At 38.6% G+C, this 22,296-nt stretch overlaps 1 protein-coding gene across 1 annotated transcript in view; it reads left to right on the top strand.

Moving 5' to 3' along the window:
• The window catches only part of tpte (transmembrane phosphatase with tensin homology), a 64,619-nt gene that overhangs the window by 1,477 nt on the left and 40,846 nt on the right, over positions 1 to 22,296 (top strand). The window contains exons 3-5 of the mRNA XM_043692713.1: positions 8,248 to 8,333; positions 11,915 to 11,992; positions 18,369 to 18,416. Coding sequence (XP_043548648.1) covers positions 8,248 to 8,333; positions 11,915 to 11,992; positions 18,369 to 18,416 — 212 coding nt within the window. The remainder of the gene's footprint in view (positions 1 to 8,247; positions 8,334 to 11,914; positions 11,993 to 18,368; positions 18,417 to 22,296) is intronic.

The raw sequence follows: 22,296 nt of genomic DNA, 5'->3' as shown, positions 1-22,296 counted from the left end.
CATTTTGGGCATTAGCCCTTCATCAGGAATTCTCATTCCCGATGAGGGCTTATGCCCGAAACGTCGATTCTCCTGTTCCTTGGATGCTGCCTGACCTGTGCTTTTCCAGCACCACCCTCTCGACTCTGATCTCCAGCATCTGCAGTCCTCACTTTCTCCTGATATATTTGTGGGGGAATTTACAGGTGGTGTTTCCATCATTCTGCCCTTGTGCTTCTTGGTGGTTTATGGGTTTGGAAGGTACAACTTGGGAAAAGTTGCTGAATTTCTGCAGTGCTGTATGCACTGCTGCTACTGAGTGGTGGTGGATGTGGTGCCAATTAAATGGGCTACTCTGTCCTGGATGGTATCAAGCTTTGAGTGTTCTTGGAGTCCACTCACCTAGGCAAGTGGAAAGTATTCCATCACAAGTCATGAATTTGTCTTGTAGATGGATGGACAGGCTTTGGAGTCAGGAGGTGAGTTACTCACGACAGGATTTCTAATCTGACCTGCTCTTATAAACATGCTACTTGTATGGCTTTTGGTCAATAGTAACCCTTAGGATGTTGATAGTGGGAATTCTGTGATGGTAACACTATTGAATGTCAAGGGACAACTATTAGATTCTCTTGAAGGTCATTGGCTGGCACTTGTGGCACAGATCCCACTTTGGTGTTTGCATTAAAGTGTTATCACTTTTTTGTCTTTGCTATCTCCATGCTATTGAGTTTAAAAACAAATCAAATTGATAACATTAGGTTTAATGAACATACAAATTAGGGCTGGAATTTGCTACTCATTCCCTCAAGTCTACTTTTTTATTAAATAAGAATGTTTGATTTGATTTTGGCCTCTGTTAAATCATTCTGCTTACTCCAGATAATCTTTTGTTAGTCAAGAATCTTGTGGCTTCTGCCTCAAAAATATTCAATGTTTCAAAGATTCTCACCCTCCAGAAAATACCTCTACTGTCTTAGATTAGATTCCCTATAGTGTGGAAACAGGCCCTTCAGCCCTACCAGTCCATACCAACCCTCTGAGGAGTAACCCACCCAGACCCATTTCCCTCTGACTAATGCACCTGACACTGGACAATTTAGCATAGCCAGTTCACTTGACCTGCACATCTTTGGACTGTGGGAGGAAACAGGAGCACCCGGAGGAAACCCATACAGACAGTCGCCCAAGGCTGGAATTGAACCTGCGACCCTGGTGCTGTGAGGCAGCAGGGATATCCATTGAGCCACCATATCGCCTGGTGTTAATATGATGACCCTTATTGTTAAGCTGACTCCATGTGATGGGTTTAAATGACAATTTAATTGCTACAAATGGGTAACTGAGCTTTTTAAAGTCTTACTTTCATTCTCCAGTTTGGATTTGTTTTTAAATGTGCAAGTTGATGTTTATCAGGGCTTGAGTGTTCTTCCAGCTGGAGGGAGTTGATATTGAATTTTGTAAAGTAACACTTGGGGCATTACACTAATGGAGAAGAGTAGTGACTGTAATTTGGGGTGAGGTTGTAAATTACAACAGCATCGCATTTGATTCAAGCTCCGCTTCCGTTTCCCCATTCTCTATTTGATAAAGACTGCCTACTTCTGTGCCTATGTTTGCCTCTATCACAACTGATTCAGAATTGATGGAAAGGGCTTTTAAAAACTTGTGCTGCTGTTTCTGGTGAGGAAATGCTGTTTGTCAAGTATTAATGTGTTAATAGATAAATTTTGTACCACATAATGTAAGTAATTCAACCATTGAAAAAAGTGTTTTTTAAATTTCTCTCAACTTGGGTGGGGGTGAAGAGAAGTCTTTCTAAACCAACTAAAACTACACATTTTAAAAAAAAAAATACTTCCATAATAAAGTATCTAATGATATTCTTTCTCTATAGGGAGGAAGTCAACTTGAAAGAAAATCATGACCAGGCAGAAGTTAAAGGAAGTTTTTAGAAACTGCTCTGTCTGCAGTCCTTTAGAAAAACAGGACTGGTTTATAAGTGTTATGCGGTTTTTATTCCCAACCTTTGTCCTGTTAAAAGTGCTGATACATTCACAAATCCAACTCTCTCCTTTTTCCCATTGGCATAACTATGACTAGTCTTTATTGATTCTATACTTAAGATTATGAAATTTGTGGCTTTGGCTGAATATTAGCAGAAACTCAGGACTACTGAAAATACTTAAAATTAGGTAAGGTACTGAATCCTATGCTTGTTTCTTTACTGTAGCTGATTTTTACAGCTGCTGTTTTTTCCTATTTTTTTTTGTTTAGTAAATTAGTCCTGTTTCTGTGAATTATTTTAATTCAAGTGAAGGGGATGGTATACCCATGAATATTTGCTGAAAAACAATCCATAACTTGGCTGGGAATAACAAATATAAAGATTAAACTCTTTCTTTATTTTTAAAAAGACCCTGTTCATCTTGTAGCAGATTCTTCTTTGCAGCTCTTGAGATAAATGCAATTTTAACACTTGCATTTCAAATAAAGTATTATTTTTTTCTTTGTCAGAGTAAAATGATCTGAAAAGCTGCATGTGGTGTTGTGGATGCTAACTGGATCATTCTTCTGCATGCTAATGTACTGATGCAAAAGCAATAGTTATGCCCTCAGGCCATAGAACTTTGCTTTGCATTGTTCCTATTGAACAGTGCCTCTGGCTAGGGAATGATTTTGTTTTAACATGTAATGTTTTAAGCTTATTCTGTTATCCAAATGTGAGGTTCTGATGAAAATGCTTTAAAACAATGTTCAGGGTTTTACAGATTTCTTTAAATGTTGTACAAAAATTACAATTGAACTATTTTCTTTGAAAAGAAACTACATTTTGATAAAAGCTACTGTTTGCTGTCATAGAAATGTAACTTGGGGTCTTTCCTCCAGTAATCTTGTTGTTAGAAGGCAGAATATGTAGCAGGTGTAAGCCACTTAATGCCTTGAGCTTACTTTGCCATTCAATATGATTGTGGCTGATTACTCCACATTGCTACCAATCCCTGAATCTCTCAACTCATTGTTATCAAGACTGTGTGGCTCTGCTTTAAATATTCAAGGACTCTGGCAAGGTGGTAGAAGCAATGTCCTTTGAGAAAATATTTCACTTTTTTTCTGACTTAATGAACAGTCCCTTTGTTATTTTTAATAGTGGACATTCACTAGTTCTAGTTCCCCTCTGAGGAAACACATTCTTCAGGTTTCCCCTTCAAGACCTCACAGCCACTTAGTTTCAGTTGATCAAGTTTCTACTTATTTAAACTCTAAGCCTATCCAACTTTTCCATAAGACAATTCACCCATTCCAGAAACCCTTCTCTGAACTGCTTTCAGTGCATTTACCTTCTTTCTTAAATAAGGACAATTTTGAACTCCAGATGTGGTCTCACCATTGCCTGTCAACTAACTACTGTGTTCAATTCCCCTTGCAAAAAAGTTCTAATTCTTTATTTGTTTCTAACAATTACTTGCTGTACCTGCACACTAACTTTGTGATTTCTGCACTAGGTCATCTAATCCCTCTGCATCTGAGCTCTACAACCTCGCCTCCCTTTTTTTTTAACGTGCTTCTTTCTTGTGTTTCTGACCCTTAATGGCCATTTTGATGTTTTCCCACATTATACTCTCCCTGTTGGGTCTTTACTCAATCACCTAAGATGCTACACAGGGATATAGCTAAGTTATGTTCTCTGCACAACTTGCTTTTGAACCTGTCTTTTTATGATCAGCAAATTTTACAGTCATACCTTCAGTCCCTTCATCCAAGTCATTTTGGATTGTAAAATGAGGGCCCAGCACAATCCCTCTGGCACAGACTCATTAAATCTTGCTAACCAGAAAATGACCTATTATGCTTATTTCTGTTAGCAAGTCAATCCTCTCTTCAAGCCTTGTGGCACCATATTGAATGCCTTCTGGAAATCCAAGTACATCGCTTATTACTGTACACCCTAAAACTACAAAGACCTCTAACTTATAAAGATGATTTTACATAACCATGATGACTGCCTCACTACCTTTTGGCCTTTAAGTGCCCTGTTATAATGTCTTTAGTAATAGCTTTTAACACCTTCAATGTGGTTTGATGTTAGTTCACTGGAATGTTGTTTCCGGCTTTGCCTGCCTTTTTGAGGAAGGGAGTTATTTTTACAATTTTTTTTTTTCCATTTTTATTTGAACCTCATTGGGTCACTTTGGGAAACTGAAGCCAATAGATCAGCGAACTCACTTGTTGGGCATACAGTACAAAACTGACCATTCTGCCCAACTTGCCCATACTGGGCAGGTTTCCAAACTGAACTAGTCTCAATTGTTCATTTGGTCCATATCTCTAAACCTCTCCGAACCACATACCTGTCCAAATGTCTTTTTAAATGTTGTAATTGTACTTGCCTCTACCACTTCCTCTTGCAGTTTGTTCCATTTATTCACCATCCTCTGCATGGAAAAAGTTGTCCCTCAGGTCCCCTGTAAATCTTTCTCCTCTCAAAAAATGCCCTCTAGTTTCGCAGTCCCCTACCTTGGGGAAAAGAACTTGGCTATTCACCTTATCTATGCTTGTGATTTTATAAAACGTCTATGAAGTCATCCCTCAGCCTTGTGTACTCCAGGGAAAATATCCTCACAACTCCATTCCTCTAGTTTCTATTTAGAGACCCTCTGATATCAATCAGGATCTGAGGATTGTCAGCTTGCAACTCCACGTTTTTCAATACTGCTTCCTTGGCAATGCGTAATTTTCTGGTTTATTCCTTCCTGATCATAGCCATGGTAGGGATGTTACTTGTATTCTCTCTATAGTGAAACCTGATAGAAAATACCTGTCCACCTGCTGCCCTTTTTTGTTTTCCATTTATTAATTCTGCAACATTTTGTTTAGCACTAATGCTCACTTTACCGTTTATTTAAAAATCCACACTTTGTTTCTTTCATGAATAAAAGTTTTAATGTCCTTTTTTCTGGTATTTAAATCTCAGCTTAGCCACGATGATGATTACACTCAAGTAGGAAACACACTGGCGACGCTGTATTTCTGGAATAGTGATCTTTATCCAGACATATGGAATTTTTAAAATCACATTTTGTAATCCGAGACCACACAGTGGATACATTTAATGAGACTGGATATAAATTCAGTCACTGTCTCCTGAAGCTCTAAGGAAAAATCTTTGGAAGGTGACGCCTGAATATGAGCCAGGGAATTTCAAACATTCTCCCCTTGAATGGAGAGATGCAATTCGAAGCCAACCTGACTTTAAACTCCTATGGATAAAGATGATGACGGACTAATGACTTCTCAGCAAGCCATTGGCTGTGGGTTATGTCTCCAACAGCAAATATGTCTGTTTTACCTTTTCGGGACTATTTCTACATAAAGTTATTTTATCAACTGCATTTCATGATCTGTATGTTTCTAGGCTGATGTGCTTATGTGGACTAGTAGGGTGTGAAGGGGACAGCTATTAGATGCCCCTGCACTGCAGAGACTTTTTATGGCTTTGAGTGCTATAAACCAAGCATGTTAGTGAAGCCTTTGATAAAAAGGTAACAGGACAGGAGCCTGTTAGCTAATTTAGTCAAGAGTATTGAAATGATTGTCTCTATCAAAGTCAGCACTACCTAATCATTCAATTTGACAGCGAGCGTTCTGCCATTCACTTGCTGAAGCCGGAGATTTTATTCCATTCACGCTTCTAATCTTTGTTTCTATTATCACGTCTCTCATTTTAGCAGTTTATAAACTCAACATTTGTTAACTCTCTTGTTCTAGTTTGTTTGGCTGCTCTGAAAAAATTCCTTTGGGGCCAAGGTGAAGGGAAGGGTTTTTATAAATAAAAATTACCTTTGTTGCAACCAACTAGTTGGTTGAATTACAGATGGGTGCCAATTCATTTTCCCCCACCCCTCCACCTTGGAGCATAACTGGAAATCTCCTGTCCAGACTCTGAACCATTTGTGATCAGAAAATTAACGCCACTCTGTCTAATCTGTGGTAGGGCAAGTTGTTAAATTGAGGGAGTGAAAATATCTGCGTTTAAAGAGAAGAGTTAATGTAGCTAGCATTGATTTGTGGAGAGCGGTTGTTGGAGGGTAATGCATTTGATGCAGTCTGAATGAGCTGTCTGTGATAAATGTCATTCTCTTCATGGAAGTCTGTGTTCAAGAAACTTAAATGCCCATGGATACCAAATTTAGCCATTGCTTCCCAGCCAATTTTGGACCCAGAAGGTGACTATATTTTAGTGACTTGAGGTCTGATGAAGGTGGGGTTCTGCAGGGCTAGTTCTGGGGCCCTTGCTGCTTTTTAGATGTCAGTAAAACATCACCAACTTTTGAGGTGGTGGGGACATGGGGGACATATGACTTAAGTTTGTAGACGAGAGAGATTGGCAGTATGATAAGTAACATTCCCTCTAATTTGTTTTCCATTCTGCCACACAATGTCTGAGATCCACATATAGTAGTAACCTCCAGCTGTTCACCGGCATTACAATTCGCATGCACTGAGCCTCCCTGTAGTTCTGTGCTAAGCAGCAGAGGGAATGTTATGGAGGAGGTTATCAATTGATTAGTCAGCTGGGTGAATCAGTGGCAATGGAATTCAACCTGGAAAATGAGGTCATGCATTTGGGGAGGGGGAACAAGACAAGGGGTTTCAAGGGAGTGGTCGCCCTCCAGAAAGTACTGAAGATCAGAGACTGTTTGCATATCTATAGATGCTTGAAGGTAGCAGGGCTGGTTGATAAGGTGGTTAAGAAGCATGTGGGATATGTGCCTTTGTCAGCTGAGGTTTGGAATAAGAGTAGAGCGATTGTATTAAACTGTATAAAATAGTGGTTCTGCCAGAGCTTCAGTTCTGATCCTATCTCCTGGGAAGGATGTGATTGCAGTAGAGATGGTCTAGAGGAGACTTATTAGGATGCTGCCTGGGTTGGAGGGTGTGATATGAGGAATAGTTTGGATAGGCTGGGATTGCTTTCCTTGGAACAATGAAGCGTGAGGCAGATTTGAGATACAAATTTGCTGCTTTGCAGCCAAAACGTAATGAAGGGTGCTTTATGTGGGGATCTGGGAGGGAGGGTGTAGCACACAGCAATCCCTTATAACTGCAGACTGTGAAGGATCACAGAATCCCAATCCAGCTGTTTATTTTGGTTGGTTGTGAGCATTTGCCCTCCCTTTTTAGTAACCCACGATGCCTTCTGTTAGGTTGTTGGTTGCACTTCAACCTCATGCTCCTGATCTTTGAGCACCTGGTACGGGGGCTGTAGGCTGAAGGACCTCATGGGTCTGGCCAGGTTGATTATTAATGCGTCTAGGCAGTGGGCTGTAAGCGGGGGGGGGGGGGGGGGGTATCATCTGTTGATTGTCTACCCCTCTTCTGTGGTCATGTTTGTGCCCAGATGTCATTGGAGAAAGATCACACTATCTGTGCTGGCAATGCCTTTAAAGCGAGATGGGCACCACAGGGGATATGGTGCTTTATTTGCCCCTCAACTCCATTTCAATTTAGTCTTCCCTGCCCCCACCCCCCACCCTCACCTTTTTTTGGTTTGTGTTGTTCATAATAGCTTTGCTTGTAAATACTCAATTGAATACATAGCTAGCTTTATTGCTAGTGGTTATTAGTTTTTTCTTGTTTTAGAAAGGGCATACATTCAGTTAGTAGAAGCACCAGTAACTAGGGAGTGTAGATTTTTAAGGTAAGATGTAAAAGGTTATGGAACAAAAATTATTTCAGTGGTGGAAGTCTGGAACTCACTGCCTGAACACTCAACATAAACACTCATTAGATAATGAACATTGCCTTTAGACTATGGATTAGTCAGTGGATTAATGGAGTCAGATCTTTAGCTGACCACAGACTTGATGGGTTGAATGGCTGCCTTCTGTACTGTAAATGTCTCAGTAATGAAAACTTCTGTATTTTGGTTTATATTTCCATTTAAAATGTGCAGTTATTACAATAAAATAGCTAATCAACTTTCAGATCCTTAAAACACCCAGTACCATTACTTTGTGTGATACTGGATTTTTAATTTAGTATTGAGTGCAGTGTACTTTTTTTTTGTGCTGTAATTCCAAAAACAAACTAGTTATTGTGTGAAGGGATGCAAAAAAAAACACAGCGAGTTGAAACAAATTGAAAAATTGCTAATGAGATCAGATGAGGTTTTTCAAACAGAATGTTGGTCTTTGCAGACTTGTATTGTATTTCCAATTTTTTTTGTCATGGGTTTTTCTTTAACTCTGCTATTTTTATGCTTAGGGTGTTGATTGTGGAAACATCAAACAGGAAATGAATGAGCACAAGATGTCAGCTGTCAGATACAACCCTGGATTTGATGTTGACAGGTGAGAGTTGAAATGTGCGTGACACCAAAGAAACTTGAAGATGGAGAGTGGCTTTGTTTCTTGGAAATTGAGAATGTGGTTATTGGTTGATCCATATCTCTAAGAGCATACTTACAGCTGAATGATGTCAAAATTCATTATTGTCAGTAATGTTATGGCTTTTACGGTGATTTTCAGAATATTGGCCTCTGAGAAAGTTAGATTTTCTCTTTGGCGTTTTGGTAGGTTTGAATGTCAGTGAGTTGCTGTTGGCACTTTAAGGAATAGACTTTTTCTTTTTAATATTTGGAATGGATTATCCACTCCTGTTTTATTTAGTCTATTGTCGTGATCTTGGATTTCTTTAAACAAAGTTTCTTTTTGTGCAAAGGGCAAGTGTTAGGTCAATGGTTGTTTTTAAAAATAGAATACAATATATCCATACAGCACAAGATCAAATTCTTCAGCCCACAAATCCTATGCCAATTCCTAATCCTTACTTAGACCCAATACTTATTGCCCATAAGAAGTTTTTATCCCTTTGTTGACCTCCTGTTCATGTATCTATGACGATATGCTTTAAACATTTACTAATGTGCCTATTTCCACCAACTCCATTGGCTATGTTCCAGGCACCCATCATTCTGTGAAAAGTTTTCCTTATACTTCTCCCCTAAAACTCCTGCCACCACCCCCCCCCCCCCCTCCCCCCCCCCCCCCACCCACCTCCCTTGAATGTTTGCAACCTTATGGTTTTCCTTTCCACCCTGCAGAAAAAAGCCTCTGACTATCTGTGATCTGTGTGCCTCTCATAATTTTGTAGAGCTCTCAGGTTGCCCCTCAGTCTCGACCTTTCCAGTGAAAATAATCTGCATTTATCAACCTCTCCTCATAACTAAAACCCTTCAGATCAGGCAACATCCTGGTAAACCTTCTCTGTACCCTTTCCAAAGCATCCATGACCCTCTGGTAGTGAGGCAACTAGAACTGCATGCAATATTCCAAATGTGGCCGAACTAAAGTTTCTTTTTTATACAGCTGCGATATAACTTTTATATTTGATGTCCTGACTAATGAAGCCAATCGTGCTGTATGTCTTCTTGACCATCACCTCCACTGTGTGGCAATTTTTTTCAGGGATCTGAAACTGTACACCTAGATCCTTCTGTCAATGCTGCTCAGGGTTCTGCCACTTATTGTATAATTTGCACATGAATTTGATCTTCCAAAAGGCACCAATTCACATTCCTTCAGATTAAACAGTCCCTGACAGTTTTATGCCAAAATCTACAATCTATATCCTGCTCTATCTTTCAACACTCCTCACTATGTGAATCTCTGCCAATCGGTGAGATCTGCAAAAGTCCATAAGATAAACAAGTCCTAGCACTGTTCCCTGTGGAACACCACTTGTTGCCAGATTTTGGCTATTTTTCTTGCGCAAGAGACCTTGCATTGTAAATTGGTTATATAACATATTGTGCAATGTTGATCTAAAGACTTCATTTTTTTTTAATGGAAATAGAATCCAAGATTAGAGTGATTTTAATGTTTATGGGATCTGTTGTGCTAAATATTAGGCAAAAGTGAGGACTGCAGATGCTGGAGATCAGAGTCTAGATTAGAGTGGTGCTGGAAAAGCACAGCAGATCAGGCAGCATCTGAGGAGCAGGAAAATCAACACTTCGGGCAGGAGCCCTTCATCAGGAATGTCGATTTTTCTTGCTCCTCAGATGCTGCCTGACCTGCTGTGCTGTACCAGCACTACTCTAATCTGTGCTAAATATTAGTATGTTTTTACTGTCATTTTGGAATAGTTCCTAAAACAAGCTTGTACTCTTAACTGTGATGAAACTCATCAGTTTCTCTTTCCGCTCCTTCCCCCACCACTCCCAAAATCCTCTAAGCTCACTTCTGCTTCCACTAACTTTTTTTTTCCCTGCTACCCCTCTCCAGCCTCTTCTCTGCCAGCTGGGGATCTGATTGCAGCTTGAACTAACAAATTCAATTTGTGCCTTTACAGGTTTTCTATGTGACTTCATTACCAATTTTAGCAGGAAGGAGGTAGGGTAGGAAGGGAGACAAGTGACGAATTACTTGAATGGATAACTGGGCTTGACTGTAAAAGCTCAAATGTTGGAAGGAGTGGGGAAAGTGAAAAGTGTGTCCTTCTGCTTGCAAAGTTGCTCAGATTTAACATAGTCAGAGTCATAGAATCAAACAGCACAGAGACAGACCCTTTGGTCCCACTCATCCATATTGACCAAGTTTCTAAATCAAAATTATTTTCGCTTGCTTGCACTTGGCCCATATTCTCTAACCTTTCCTATTCATGTATCTATTTATCTAAATGTTGAAACTGTGTGTATCTGCATCTACTACTTCCTCTGCCAGCTCATTCCACATAACAACCCACCCCCTTGAGAGTTATCCTGCTACTACTTGCCAAGCAGAATTGATACAATTCCTCCCAGCCCTGATTTTTGTAGGGCCTATTGTTAAACTTAATTTAGTGACGATATGAAATCACAGTTGACTGGTCACCGGTAAGTTAGTTTCTTGGCTTCTATTGATGTTCCTGAATCCTTTTCATGGGGGCAGAATGAAACCTGACACTTTTTTTTTTCCCCTCTTGACTCCTGTTTCTATGAATAATGACAGTCCAGTTGAAGCTGGAGTGTAGTCATGGGATTTGTCATGTAAAGGTTACAAGTGCTCACCTCCTAGTGTTTTGTTTGAGAAGTGCAGTTAGCTAACTTTTTTTGAGGAGGTGGTCACCTGCCCTTAGAGACTAAATGTAGTGAGAAGGAAGTTTTATGTTCCCTTGCTCTCTAACCAGAATTGAGTTTGTTCTGTAAAACCTGGATGCACTGCTCAGTTTTTATGAACAACAAAAGACACCTGATTATTGTTTTTCCCCAAACTAAGTCCAACCCCTCTGTTTATTGTACACCGTCTTGCTCAGATTTGATGACCTGAGCGATACAAGAGTCTATTGTGACTAAGAAACTTAAAAAGGTGAGGTGGTAACTTAGATCTATTTGAGATTTTATTGTGTGATTGAATAAGGAATTGAGCTCTTGTGTACTTTTTGTGCTCCCTCACTTAAAATGGATTGGTTTTAGTGTATTGTATGTGTTGTAAATATTACAAGTACACTCGATTCAGTTAGCTATAGCTCGAGACCTTACTTAACAAAGTCTGGTTAGCATTAGCTTGGTAAAGAAATACAGTAAAGGAGATTTTTTAATAATCATTGAATTATTTTTAGCTTTTGTTTAATTTTTAAATATACTTGCATTAATGTATTCTTTATGCAGTCGGCTTTCCTTCTGATCATGTGGAACTAGGTTGCCGGTAAAATCCATGAACAGAGCTACTGGATAGCTCCTGTTGTTTTTTTTTTAAAAACATACTGTCTATTTTCAATACTAAGACAATCTCCATTTGTAATGTAAGGATGTGGTATCTCAATCAACTTTGTCCAGGCCACAAGCATTTGAGATGGTCATTACAGCACCATTTAGATTGAGAAAGGTGTGTTAGTGGAGACAATGTACAATGGCAGAACAGTACTTGGTATATAAATGTCTGTTTTTCAGTTTCAGTGATGACATGGAAGCCAAGGTGCAAATAGATGATGGGAAAATGGAATGTGTTGGACCAGACACCTGGTATAAGTAAGTGCTGTTATTTTCAATTCTTTAACAAATTCTGCTAACAAAAGTCTTTTTTTGTTTTGCTTCTTGTTAATACAATGCCTGAAATCCAATGGCCTGTTTTGACATTAATTTGAAGATCAGTACACTTGATAGTGATGAGTATCAGAAGAATAACTTTTTAAAAAAAGTGGTCTAGGATCTCTTTGTTCAGGCAGGCATCTTAATACATTCACCTGAACAATGGTACGTTTGTTTGTACAGTGTGTTTTGACCCTGAACTGTTACCCTTGGATTTTTCTGCTCTATACCAAAGTGAGACTTGAACCAAAACCTTGTGGTTCATCTATTAATGCCACTGACTGAACCAAGGCTGCTCCTCCCTTGAGGGGGATTACTATGATCTGACTACTTTACCCTGTAATAACTAAAATTGCTGTATCCCTGCTGGCACTATGTTTTAATACTGTGATGTGTGAAAACTCAAGGTTAAATCTTTAAAGCAAAGTCACTGTTATCCAGAGGTTACTCTTTTCAATCTCATTAAATTTGATCTTAAGTTCAGAGAGCTATAAGTGAGTGCCAATTTTGGAAGCTTTGTTTCTATCCTATATATGTAAGCATTGCTGGACTCCAGGCTGTGAAAACAGTGTGTGGCTGATCAGTTAAGGTAATTCTGGATAAAACATCAATCTGCCATAGGGCTGGTGTTCATTCCAATTAATGTCTGGGAAAGACTCATTCCCTTCAACACAGCACCTTGCCCATATTGCATTTGACAACAGCTTTCAAACCTATGACCTCTACTACTTAGAAGGACAAGGGTAACGGACAGGTGGGAACACCACCACCTGCAAATTCCCCTCCTAGCCTCTCAACATCTTCACTTGGATCAATAATCACTATTCCTTCAGTTGCTGGATCAAAATCCTGAACCTCCCTTTCTAACAGCACTGTGGGTGTATATACCTGTCATGGACTTTAGGAAGGCAGCTCACTACCAACACCTCAATGGAAACATGTGGATGGGTAACAAATGCTGGCTGAAGGCAGGGATGCTGCATCCAGTGTGCATATATGAAGAAGTCAAACACTAATTGACCATTGGACAATTTAAAGTAAAATCACTTTTTATATAATCCTTTGCAACCTTGGACTTGTGTTTTACAGCCAATGAAGTCTGATCACTGTTGCTAGGGTAGGAAACATGGCAGCCACAGTTAAGAATTTAGTGATGTTGGTTAGGTCTATGGGAGAATGTTATTCTCATGGAATTTTGTCCTCTTGAAAGGACAAATGGGTCCTTGTTTTATCACTATATCTGAAGGCCAACACTGCACTGGCATGCTGTTCCAAATGTTGTGATAGAGTCTCAGTCTTATGATGCAAAGGTGAAAGTGGTGCCACTGGGCCATCGTGAATGTGTAAGAATGTATCTGAGCCATCCTGGATGGACCATGACTGTCAGGTGTTCTGCCAGCTGCAAAGTGCAAATGTATTGCTGCAGACCTTGTGACAATAGCATGGATATGCACCAATAATGTGCAGTGCGCTAAATGCATGAGTATTGCCGTCATAAAGTGGGGCCTGATTTCATTCGATATCTCAGAGCTGTGAAAAGTTCAAATCCTTTGCTTGGTATTGCCAATCAACATATCCCTCCAGGCAGCCTTCTGTTGAGATAGCAAGTAGCTCATATGAAGCCATCAACGATGCATCATTTTGCCATACTCTTTTGGAATATCCTGTACAGTCCTCCACCTATAAAGTGTCAACCAAGGTGCTAAACTGGAAAAACATTTGCCAAACCTGCTTTTCTGAAGAGGAATATACTTGTGAATTTCCATCTAATCTGAGATTATCTGAAAAGCTGAATTTATTTCTCCTATCCCATCTTTGCCTTAAACAAAACACAACTTGGCCAAAAACAGTTAATTATATAATGCCGTACTGTGTGGCTCAAACACGTGTACTGTTAGTTTCTTGCACAGTGAAGTCCTTTAGACAGGTGTGGTTTGCTTTTAAAATTGGAAAGTTGACTATTGTCCAAAACCCAAGAGTTTTTTTCTGGAAAAAAAATCGCAGACTGCTTGTTATTGACCGTAAGACCACTGGAATCCGAACAATGTCTTTTGTTTGTCATGTGACTCCTACAACACTTCAAAAAGAAGTATCTTCAATGTGATTATATGTTGGAGTGTAAGAGCTGAACTTGAACGGAAAAAATCTCTTTCCCAGAATTAGTGGCCAGCTGACCTTGCTGTTTTAAAATTGATTCTATAAGTTCAGTAAGAGCAATGCAAATGGGTTTTTGATGAATTCCATTGTCATCCTGTGCAGCTCCTATTGGCTGCTTGCTGTATAGAGACTCAAAAAACTGCAGATAGAATGTAAGCTAGACGAGCAGGAGGCTGGAAGAACACAGCAGGTCCGGCAACATCAGGCAACTGTTGATGTTGCCTGGCTTGCTGTGTTCTTCCAGCCCCCTGCTGTTCTGAAGCTGCTTGAGTGTTGAAACATTGTGTGTCTGTGTGTCCAGTAGGGTTGTCAGTATTTTTTTGCGCTTGAGGTCGAAGGGTACAGCCTTAATGTGCAGGATACTGCCAAGGCTTAAAAAATTGAACTGCATGAATGTCACTGAAATATTGACTAATAGCAGCTCAGACGACAATTTTGGTGGGAAAAACAGATAATGTTTTGTCTGTTAAGCTTTCCTTTCTAACAAGTTATTGATTTTAGAGATGTTTTAACTCCTTCACTCTTCACTGACATGTCTAAGTATTTACAATATTGTTTATGTAAAACTAAAACTTGCAATCCTGATTTTAATCAGATTTAATTGTATTGCAACAATTGTTGTTTTTGTTAACCAAAAGGATATTGAAGAGTGCCAAGCACTGGAACACCAATGAATATTTTGGCCTCTGATTGATTGGATTCCTTGACTTAATCCAGTCACTTGATTGTATGAGACTACCCCCAGATATTAGTGAGTAGCTGTACACAGGATCAGGGTTCACATGTTGAAGATGAATGTCAATTTTGCCTATGGAGTCTCTATATGCACAAACAAATGGATCTGTACTTTCTATAAACATTCCCATAATAATCTTGCGCTCTAAGATACATTCCCTTGTCCATTTTTATGATGCATAATGAAAACTGGCAATATTGCATTGATTTTTATTTTAAAAAGTTAATGATCCATTAACCTTTTAATTCAGTTTGCCTAAAGACCACAATAACAGTAATCATTGATTCATGAAGTGACTTCTAAAAATGGAGAAAGAAAATATCTGGCCGTCCTGGGTCCTTATCAAATGCCATTCCTTTTTTGAAAAAGACCTTGAGCCACAAATTAGCATATTCCATTCTGCAACCCTGGTGAGGTAGTGAAATGCACTGATCGTTCCCAGTCCTGTACTCAAAGGTCCTTTTTAAGTTTATTATCACAGGTTTAGCTAGTGTCTTGTGGAAATAGTATTTTTTCTCCATATTGCATACTATGGTTCCTTCTTTCTTCATCTATGTGCAGAGCATTGTGGTTATGTTGCTGGACTAGTAATTGGCAATCTAGATTGGTAATCCAGGGTGCATCGAAATAAGTCCCACCATAGGTTGATTGTAAAAATTGGATGCCCAAATTTTCAAAGTGTACCATGTTCAATTAATACTAAATAACTGATTCACAAATATTCTTTTTACAGAAGGAATTCTGCTCTTGCCCTAAAATGGCTCAAAAAAACCCCCATCTGGTTCATTTTAATGTCCTTTTGGGAAAGGAAACTGCCATCCTTATCTGGTCTGGCCAAATGTAATCCCAGACCCAACTAATGTGGTTGACTCTTAACTGCTCCCAAGGCAATTAAGGATGGACAATAAATGCTGGCCAAGTCAGCTACGCCCTCACCCCATGAACGAATATTTTAAAGTGAATCTAGACCCACGCTAGTGTCCTCCAGTGGCTGAACAAGACATTCCATTTGTATCAAACTACACAAATGCCAATTGTCTGTGATGTCTACATTCTGAGAGCATCTATAAACACCTTTTGTCTTCAAAATGTCAGTGTTACAGATATTTTACTACCTGGTTTTGATTAAAATCTGCAGATTTTAATCATCTTTACGTGTAACTAAATTGGCAGTGCCTTTTCCATTATTCTTCCATATGAAGCAGTATTATAATAGGGGCAGAAGTAGGCCATTTACCTCCACTAATCAGTTTAATCATAGTTGATCTGGTTTATGGTCTTGGCTGCACTTTCCTATTTGTACCCAGTAACCCACGACTCCCTTGTTTGATCAAAGGTCTAATTAATTTGGCCTTGAATAAACTCAAAGATCCAACTTCTGTCTGCTGGGGAAGAGAATTCCACACACAATGACTCTTCAAAAGAAAAATATTTATCATCTTCTCTCTTTTAAAGGGAAGCCTGTATTCTGAGGTTGTTTTGTAATTCTAGTCTCTTGTCTGGATGTACCCCTAAAAACATAGGTACATCTCTATATAGCCGGGTTCTTCAAGATTTTGTATGTTTCAATAAGATTAGACCTTGTTCTTAACTTCAATGGATGTAGGCCTAATTTGTTCAACTTCTCATGAAGGATGAGTCCACCATTCCTGGAGTAATGAACATCTTAAGTCTTTGGCCCCAGTACTTTGTAGTTGGAACCAACTTTTTAACAATGTATTTAAAGTTGGAATTGAAAACTTCAAGCTTTTACCCCATTAAAAATGAATTCATTTTATTCACAATGAAGGGATACAGAATTTAACATAGGAGGTTTCTACAGCAAATAGGCTGCTAAATGATTTTTATAAGATCCATTCAGATTTTGCTTGCTTATACCATCAAGTGACCAAGAGAGCCATTTTTATTAGCTTTTAGAGCACCTTCCCTTCATTTTAATGAATGAGTCTACTTTTGAAAGGCTTAGAATGTGTTTTCGGTCCTCAACGCTATCATGGCTGCTCTAAAATTGAGTAGTCTTTCTCAACAGATTATTGTTTGGAGTTTGCTTTTATTATGTAAACAGAATTAGAGTATTTTTAAACAAGTATTGAGCTACCTCAATCTCTTAAACCTTAATATCCCCAAACAAAATATTACTTCGTCACAATTTGTTGTCATGTAGCAGGACATTTTGTATATGTAGAGTTGGTTTTTATATAAATGGCATTTCTCTACTTATTATATTAGAGGTGGACACCTGCAGTTATACTTAAGAAATGCTGTTTTGCATGGTCTTAATCTTTTTGTAGTGGTAGTTTTGGAGTTAATGACTTTGTTATTAGGCAATTTTCCATCCACTTGACTTTTCCAATAGCATAAAAGTTTGTAATATCAACACTTACTGTCCAACCCATAAACCACCCTCAGTGTTTTAAGCATTCAAAAGCTCTGACCCGTTTTAGTTTTCAGAAATGTGAATGGAAGTTCCAAACCATATGGAGAACAGCTAAAATGTTGTGTAACACCAACTACTGTAAAGAAACCACTTTTTTTTTTTAAAAAGAAAAAGGTTTCTTGACCACTGGCTCCTGTTCAAAATTTGTATTCACCACTTCCTTTCTCTCCTGTCCCAGTCTTTATTTACAATGGTTCTTGGGAAAAATATGCCTGCACATCTGTTGAGACTTTTTTGTTATAAAGCTTAATTTTTAAAACCATCATCATTTCCTTGTATAACAAGATTAAGTTCTGATTCCCTGATGGGTGATTAGTAAAAGTTTTTGTTTCCATAATTTTATAGTTAAAGCCAAAGATTTGCATATAACCTGTAGTTACAAATGTGTGGGCCCATTACCAAATGAGTAAAGGTGTGTTAGGACCCATCAGCTCATCTGAAAACCTTCTGCTTCTACTTTTGTTGCAACTAACAGTGAACTTCAGTTCCACCATCCAAGTTGATCAGGTTTGACTTTTTTAAAAATCAGTGACCACTAATGCACATGACAGGAATGCATTCTTCCCATTTGTAAAATATTGATTTTAAAAAGGCTTAAACTAGTGATTTGGCATATGCATGTGGTGTACCATTATTCAGGCGCTTGGGACCTGAATTTATTAGAAGGAATTGGCGTGTCAAAAGGCTTTGATAAGCATATTGATTTAATGCAGTGTGATTCACGTTTCTAACACTGAAAGACTGGGTACAGCATCTTTTAAATAAAACTTGAAATGCATACAGATAAGTTGGGACTAAAATTCAATATTATCTGGTAGTTAATCCCCTGCAATGGCAGTGCAGTTACATATTTTGAATGAGAGTACAAGTTTCTATTTTAAAAAATGCCAAGTGCAGGTGATGGGTTGCAAATTAGTAATACTGGAACTCAAATGTACATTTTTAAGTATTTGATTCATTTATTTGTATTTTATTTTTTGTTGCAGTCAGATCAAGAAAATAATTGCACCATATGTCATGTCCTTCTGGTTTCGGTAAGTAGGCAAATTATTTTAGTCATTTAGTTTTGAATCCAAGAGTACCTGGTTTGCTTTCTTTAAAATCTTCTTATTTAAAATGAAACTCGCTTCCTCTAGGGATGTGAAGCAGTGTGAATTTTATATAGCTGGTGTGCCTTCTATGTTTTTGAATCGATCACTTTAGAGATGTTATGACCCACCTCTGGAGTAGGTGGGACATGAATCCAGGCCTTCTGGCTCAAAGGTAGGGACGCTGTCACTGCACCATGAGCCCCTCTGACCTTTCTATAGAAATGATTGACCATTAAATCATTAATTTTCTTATCATGTAATTTTTTGTATTAAACATTATTCTAATTGTTTAGAATAATTCTGTTTCGTCCTGTAGTTTCATGTTACTGGACTGTAAATATCTGGAAATGTGGGTTCAAATCCCACTATGGGATTTTATTCAAATAAAATTTTTAAATCTGGAATTATGAATTGGGGGCAGATGCAGACCACTGGGCTTCTCAAGCTTGCTCCACCATTCAATAAAAATCATAGTTGATCTGTTTTGAATTCCAGATGCCTATCTAATAATGATAATCTTGAATCCCCACATAGTAATAATCCAACCATCTGTCTTAAACATATTCAATGACTTTAACTTGCAATTTCCATTGAGCAATTTTAATCCCAGTAATGGTGTTATTGTTACCATTGTCAAAAAAAATTGGTTCACTAATTTCCTTGTCACTTTAGATCTAGTATTGTGGTTGAGCTGTAGATATTCTGTGAAATTATTTAGCAAGCCACGCTTGCCAATGGCAATTGGTGGATGAGCAACAAATGTTGCCTTTGCCTTGAATAAATTGGGAGTGTGGTGGTTAAAATGAGAAACAGCTCAAAACGTTGCTAACTTTTGTCGCAATTATTTTCTAAGGTACAAAGAAGAGAAGTTGCATTGGCTCACACTTGATTGTCAAGTCTTTTGTCAAGTCTTTTATCAAATTGGTTTTCATTTCTTTTCATACAGTTCAGCAACTTGAAATCATATGATGGCTTTTACTGTAACGTTGCTTCAGCAGGGGTCTGAAGCATTTTCAGAATGTCATTGAGATTGATCCACTGATTTTTTTTTTGTGTGGTGTTTTGAATTACAATGGCATCAAGCACTTCAGCGTTGCAATCTGTAGCTGTAGATAGTGGTGATAGAGGCAACTTACTTTCTACCAACTGCTATCCAGCTGTTACCTCCTGCCATTTTAACTGGAAGGATTTCTGGTTGAACCTTAACCTGCTTGGCCACCAAATGAGTGGCTGCCAGGTACTGAAGAGGAACTTGAACTTAGATTCAGGCAGGAATGCTACCACTGTGCCTTCCTATAGCTATTAGCACTGAACAAGAGGTAGCCTTTAAGAAATTTATTTAATGGAGGAGAGGTAGGTGAAGTTTGAGAAAGCTGCTGTACTTTTGGCCTTAGCAGCTGAGGCCCTTTCAGTAGAGTGATGTGACACACTTGAATTAAAGAAGCAAAGGGATTTATAGGGTGGGGTGAGTGTAGAACAGAAATATCCCTTGAAGAAATGACTGAAAAATGGTAAAGGGCAAGACCATGGAATTGGGCCAAGAGGGTGAACACTTTAAAATCAAATAATCCTGGATCTGATCTAGGAGCATCGAACTGGATGAATGGATGGACGACACTTTGTAAAAGTTAAGGCACAGATATAAGCAGCTGAATTTTAGATTAACTTCAAATACTGGACTAATGCCAGTTACAAGTTCGCTGATGACTCTACCATGGTTGGTCAAATCTCAGATGGCAATGAAACAGACTACAGATGGGAGATGGAAGACCTGGAAAAATGGTGCACTGAGAACAACCTAGTGCTCAATGCTGGCAAAACCAAGGAACTCATTATTGACTTTCGGTGGGATATTACTCATGCCCCCTTACACATTAACAACAGAGGTGGAATGAGTGGAGAATGTCAAGCTCCTGGGAGTGATCATCCACAACAAGCATTCTTGGACTCCTCATGTGCATGCATTAGTTACAAAGGCCCAACAACGTCTCTTCTTCCTCAGGCAGCTGAGGAGATTTGGCATCACTGACAATACCCTTACCAACGTATATAGGTGTGCCATATAGAGCATTCTGTCTGGAAATATCACTACCTGGCATGGAAACTGTACCATTCAAGATCGGAGACAGTTACAGAGAGTAGTGAACTCTGCCTGGGCAATCACAAAGGCCAACCTCCCATCTACCAGGCCTGCTGTCAAGAAAAGGCTGCCAGCATTCTCAAAAATCCATCCCACCCTAGCAATGTTTTTCTACCACCTCTACAGTTGGGAAGAAGGTACAAAAGCCTGATTACATGTACTAGCCGGTTTCGAAACAGTTTCTATTCTAATATTGTTAGAATACTAAATGGACACAAACTCAGCATTCGCCTCTACCTGTGTGTTTTTGTTTTTGCTGCTGTTTTCCTATTATTTACTTATCTATGCTATTTAACTATGATCTGCCTGTATTGCTCGCAAGACAAAGCTTTTCACTGTGCCTCAGTACATGTGACAATCCATTCAATTCACTTCAACTCCAGCTTGCAGAAGGTGGGAGATTTGGAATAATTAAGCCCATATAACAATGGTGTGGATGAGCATTTTATCAGGGCAGAGATGAAGCTGGATGGTATTATGGAGCGAAAGTGGCTGCATCTTTAAGAAAATGCTCTAACTGATGTTAGGAGTGGTGGAGGAAAGAAGGGTTTTATTATAATTTGGTCCTATAGGACTTGGTTTTTTTTTCAGTGTATCCACCTACTAATTGCACAATTTCTTCCCCATCACACAAATTCAAACTTTACAAGTTAATTCACCCGGGTTGTTTGTTTTTTCCTTTTTTTTTTCTTCTTCTTTGGTAATATATGGTGATAAACCTTGCTTGAAATTAAGCCACCACTTTGGGGTGAGGTTGGAAGAGATGGTAGGGTGGAGCTTTTTAAAAAGTGCAGTATTATCATACTTAACTAACTTTACAGTAAAATTAACAACATCTACTATTGGAGATAAAGTTTACTTAAATTTGATGTAATTAGTTTCTTCTAAAGAAAAGCACTAAAGTGATCCCAAATCAAATATGTTGTTTGGGCTGTTTTGTTTAAAATTAGAATTAAGTGCCACTTTTGAAGCTAATCTTCTTGCTTTGGAAACTTAATTGAAATGTAATACTCTCTGCATTGCACATGTTTTAATGGCCTTTTAATAGTAGTTCTGCAAATATAAACTACTATGATTGCTTACTAGGTGGATCTCTTTCTTTCCCTATCAAACCTTGTATGGTATTTCAGGTATTTTCCATTTGGGCCTTAATGAAGAGAAGTGAATCTGCTTCCCTATTTTTAACCTTGGTTGGCCACAACAAAGACTTGTTCCTTTTTACACACAAGTTGAAAATAGATGGCCATTAATTCAATGGGAATGGGATAAACCTTGAGGCATAAAAGTTTTAAGCAGAGATTAAGGTTGCTTAATTTGTTTTGTTCCTGGCAGTAGTGAATGTTATCCTTTTGGATTCTTGGTGTTCTAATTCTTTAATCATCTTGGGCACTTCTTGAGTGGTAAGAGACCTTACTCCTGCTCATTAGTCAAGTCTACCTCTGTTCTGCCAGAATCAGCTTCCTGAAAAACAACTAGGTTGTATATTTTTCCATATTTTGAGTTCCTAGTTTCCAAGCTTGATTAATTGTACGTAATGTTTTTTCCAATTTGTAGAAATTTTATGATGCAGGCCTAAATCACAAATAGGAGATGAGGGTTGTTTTAGGCATGACATTTTGGATAACGCTATTTATTCCACTCTGTTTTCATGAAGCTTAGTCAACCTATGGTCAGCTGACTGGA

This window comes from Chiloscyllium plagiosum, chromosome 6 (assembly GCF_004010195.1).
Source record: "Chiloscyllium plagiosum isolate BGI_BamShark_2017 chromosome 6, ASM401019v2, whole genome shotgun sequence".
NCBI lineage: Eukaryota > Metazoa > Chordata > Chondrichthyes > Orectolobiformes > Hemiscylliidae > Chiloscyllium > Chiloscyllium plagiosum.
Note: the sequence above shows the minus strand (reverse complement) of the source record. Positions and strands in the feature narration are given on the sequence as shown.